At 43.9% G+C, this 4503-nt stretch overlaps 1 protein-coding gene across 1 annotated transcript; it reads right to left on the reverse strand.

Annotated features, from left to right (window-relative positions):
• Window positions 1–214: 214 nt before the first annotated feature.
• Window positions 215–3514, reverse strand: LOC120533300 (zona pellucida sperm-binding protein 3-like). The gene is made up of 9 exons (XM_039760129.1): window positions 3114–3514; window positions 1715–1833; window positions 1459–1562; window positions 1207–1381; window positions 1013–1133; window positions 837–928; window positions 642–757; window positions 448–573; window positions 215–346 (listed from the first exon to the last, which is right to left on the reverse strand). The coding sequence occupies exons 1-9, from the start codon at window positions 3456–3458 to the stop codon at window positions 228–230; spliced, it is 1317 nt and encodes a 438-aa protein (XP_039616063.1). The 5' UTR covers window positions 3459–3514; the 3' UTR covers window positions 215–227.
• Window positions 3515–4503: the final 989 nt, after the last annotated feature.

Raw genomic sequence — 4503 nt, forward strand, 5'->3', positions numbered from 1 at the left:
ATTTGAAATACAGTCTGTGTATAATGAATGAATCTAATATACAAGTTTCAATTTTTGAATGGAATTACTGAAATAAATTCACTTCATGTCATGATATTCTAATTTTATGACCGGCACCTGCATGTTTTTCATTGCCTAGAAGGGGATTCAGGAAGATCATGCAATAATGAGCAGGTAGATACAACCCAAATAAATACAATAGAGAAACTGATGCGAGCATTAAAAATTTATTGCTTGATATTAGCAGTTCCATTTGCTTTTCTATAGACAAAGAATAGTACAGCAACACATGAGACAGCCAGGACACCCACAACAGCTCCAAGGATGGAAGCTTGGAATTGGGATCCTGCATGGAGAAAAGCAAAGCATTAGGAAGGAAGAAACTAAACCCATCTCAGCTCTTGCTAGGACAGATTGAACCTAGCATACATAGACAATGCAAGTTACCTGGAGAGGTTTTATCTTGCAGGCCAGACAGCGACTGTGATACAGAAGACAAAGGAGAGATGTGCTTCAGGAAGAGGGGTCCAACAGAAATGGTCTCCTCCCATCCAGATGGGATACTCTCTTCACCTGGAAAATACAATTGAAGCTTCTGCAGTGTCCAGCATTGGATACACAAACTGCAAGAGGTCACTTACTTGCTCTTCTGTGTCTGTATCGGGGGGCACTAGAGCCCCTCCTGAAGGGAGGGGGGTTGGCACAGTTTGTGTCACAGCAGCTACAGACAGCATTGTTCCCATCCACTGAGCTCCACCTAAAAGCACAGCCACTAATCAAAACCTGCCAGCATACTAGCCAGACTGGCTAAGAGAATGGCACACCTGTACACTCACTGGCTCAGTGCAGAGTTGTATGAACAATCCTTATTCAAAGGATCAACATTAGCTGATGCCAAGGTCACCTTCAGATGGCAGCTAATGAAGATCTGAAAGTAGACATGCAAGACACTACAGTCACACCTGGAGCTTCAATGGGATTCCTCTAAAGGAGATGGGAGGAAAAGACTTACTGAACTAGTAGTCAGGCCATAAAACCTGAAGGCATCCAGCTGGAACTGCATTACAGACTGGGCAACCCTGGGGGACACAAACTGGGAATTGGAGCCAGACAGTTGGCTGTCCAAGAAACACCTGCAATACACAAGAGGGACCATAGTCTGACTAGATCTTAGTCTGGAAACTCAATGCTATTGTTCACACCCACCCATTATTCCCAATGAAGGTGTAGGCTGGGGCCGATGCATTGGACCCAGGAGTGGCCACACAGCTGTCCACAAAGACGCGGAGAGGCTCATGGTTAGAGTTGTCCACAGACGCTTGAAGGTTAACAAGGTCTCCTAGGAAGAAGGTGTTGGATGGACTTGGCCCACTCCAGTCACCTACAGAGGGGAACATTACAAGGGATTACAACCACAACTAGCAGTGCAGATGGAAGGTCTTTTAGGTGTACACCTACTGCTCATTATAACAAGCGAGAAGCCCAGAATATCCTCAGCAGAGATTGTGGAGGTGTAGGGAACCCAAGTGGGGTTTAAAGCATTGCTGCTGACATTGTGGAGCCTGTGGTGGGGAGAAGTTAAGAAATTGATGCAGATAGATTTGAAGCAGGACTCATAGCTTATCACTACAGCTGTATCAGCATTACTATACTCTAGGCCAACTTCCAAACATGGAACCAACTCCACTTGTACCCTAGTTGCATCATCTCTCACCTGTTGTAGTGGCATTCAATCTGCACCACAGCTGGATTTGTTCTTACAATGGGAAGACCATCAATTGGAGAAGGATTGTAGTCAAGGGTGAAGGTGTACACTATCTCAGCACCCTGCATCTAAAGGGATAAGCCAACAATTTAGTTGCCAAAGAGCTTAAACCATTGGTTTTCTAAATCTGTAACAGCAGCATTTAGACAGACTTTGGCTTTAGACACTAATAGTATTGATCCTGGACTCGACATACCCAAATGGCACAAAAACCTCTAGATTCTATACAGTGATTAACAGAGCAAGGTCTTCAATCCAACATCCTGTCTTAAACCTGGAGCTAAAACCTGAAAAGTTACTAACTGCTGGCCAAAGAGCCACCTATAATATCTTGCAGAGTCATCCTGTTCTAGATTGTAAAGCATTTCTGGTGGCTGGTGTGCTCCAATGTACACAGACCTGGACCAGGTCTAACCTTGGACCACTTTAGCACATTGGAATTTCAATGTTCATTTTGAAATCTAGATGGCTAGTGACAAGCAAATGCCCATGTGCAATAATGGTGACAAGCAATTGGGTTGTGAACTGTCTTAATTGGTTTAGATCTGAAATCTGTTTAAAACCTAAGCAGGCAGCAAATAGTTTAACCTGTAGCCACTTGCTTATTTGTGCAACTAAAAAAAAAAGTCACAGCAATGCTCTGCTGGGGCTTGGGTCTAAAGACATCTACTGTCCAGCCAGTTAGTCCAGTCTTTGTATTCACCTTTAAGGGGGCAAGCAAACCATTTTGAAGTCCAGCTAAAATGGTAACTTACAGGAGAGGGACCTTATAGGCTAACCCACTATTTGACAGAACATTTCTCCCCCTTCCCAGATGACTTGATCCTAGGGCTTACTAAATACTAGTTTAGCCAGTGCCATTTTACACCCTTATCACCACTTCTAATTTGGACTGCATTGCATTCTAGAATTTTAAACACTGAAACACAGCCCTACAGTTTAATTTGCTGGTCTAATCGCCATGCCATTCCAGTCAGAGTTCAGCCAATCTCCACGTTCCTTACCATACAGGCTCATATCTACAAACAGGTCAAGAGCAATCATTACATCGGGAATGAAGGATTCACTGGGTCCGAGCACATAATGCAAGGCTTAAGTGTCCAAGTCTCATTTTTCCCTCTGCAATGCCAACGCCTACGGCTGAGGCAGTCCGCTGTGAAGCTCCGTATCTCACACAAGTGTAACGCCGAGTCCATGATTTGGTTCACTTGCGCCTAATCAATTGAGGCTTTAAGACCAAAGCGCGAACATAAACCAAGACCCAACCATGTACTACAAAAAGCGTTCAGTAACGGTCATCTTGAGACAGTTTGGAAAAGGAGAGTGCGAGAGCACTCAAGCAATTTACCTCCACGGTGCTCCCACAGCCCTGCAGAGGCGCTTCAATCACAAAGGGCCGAGCACCGGCCGGGCTGGTGACTCCACAGCCACCCATGGAAAGATCAGAAGGCTGCACCGGCTTTTGGATACCCAGCAAGTCCGGACTGATGGTGACGATCACCTCACTGTCGGTGCACTGAGCGGTTACGGTCTGCGGAGCGCCAGCTCTCGGCTCAATAGGGTTAGCATAAAGCACGACCGCGGGCTTCTGCTGCTTTGCGATAAGCTTCCGTCCTTTGAAACGGGGCTGAGCAAAAGCATCGCAGAGGAAAAAGAGCAGCAACACTACGGCTATCTGACCCTTACACCACATTTTTTTTGCAATAAAAAATGGAGGAAAAGAAAACAACAAAACGCAGTAAAGTTCGAGGCGCAGCACAGTCTTTATATACACGAATTGAGGCGTTCGGCTGATTAATGTTAATGACACGTGCGGAGAAAAATATTGTCAATCAGACACCAATCGATTGAAATAAACACTTGAAATACTGAGGTTAATTACGCCAAGAAGATAATGAAATTAGAACCACAAATTATTAAAACAGCCGCAAAAGCATAAGTTCATCTCAGGCAGTATCTTGAAAGTTCTTATGTAAAACACTGGGGCTATAGTTGGGGTTTTAAACTCTTTATAATAAAAGCCAAACTTAATTGCTTTGCGAAATGGAAGAATAAAAAATATTAAATTCTAAATGTTAAATGTGATATCTTGAAGAAATGTATTACATTGCAAGCTAACATGGAAGACTTGTGTAAATGAAATAATTGACAATATACTGGAAAAAAAAAAAACGATTCGGAGAAGTTGTAAATACTGTACAACACAATTAAGACCAAAAATCAATAACTTAAAATGAGGTTTAACTATTTCTCTAAATGAGAACTTACTAACTTAATCAACTGTTGTTCCTAAAACATAATATAATTAATTCATCCTTTAACCAAATACGATTGTTTAAATGCAATTAATTTTTTGAGCCTATAATATTCCATTAGGGTGGCACGGTGGCGCAGTGGTTGCGCTGCTGCCTCGCAGTTAGGAGACCTGGGTTCGCTTCCCGGGTCCTCCCTGCGTGGAGTTTGCATGTTCTCCCCATGTCTGAGTGGGTTTCCTCCGGGCGCTCCGGTTTAGGTGGATTGGCGATTCTAAATTGGCCCTAGTGTGTGTCCTGCGGTGGGTTGGCACCCTGCCCAGGATTGGTTCCTGCCTTGTGCCCTGTGTTGGCTGGGATTGGCTCCAGCAGACCCCCGTGACCCTGTATTCGGATTCAGCAGGTTAAAAAATGGATGGATATTCCATTAACAATTTCTTGTTCAGGTAACTTAACTTCTTGCGCGCATGTGCATATGCGCAGGAG

This window comes from Polypterus senegalus, chromosome 8, assembly GCF_016835505.1.
Source record: "Polypterus senegalus isolate Bchr_013 chromosome 8, ASM1683550v1, whole genome shotgun sequence".
Lineage (NCBI taxonomy): Eukaryota > Metazoa > Chordata > Cladistia > Polypteriformes > Polypteridae > Polypterus > Polypterus senegalus.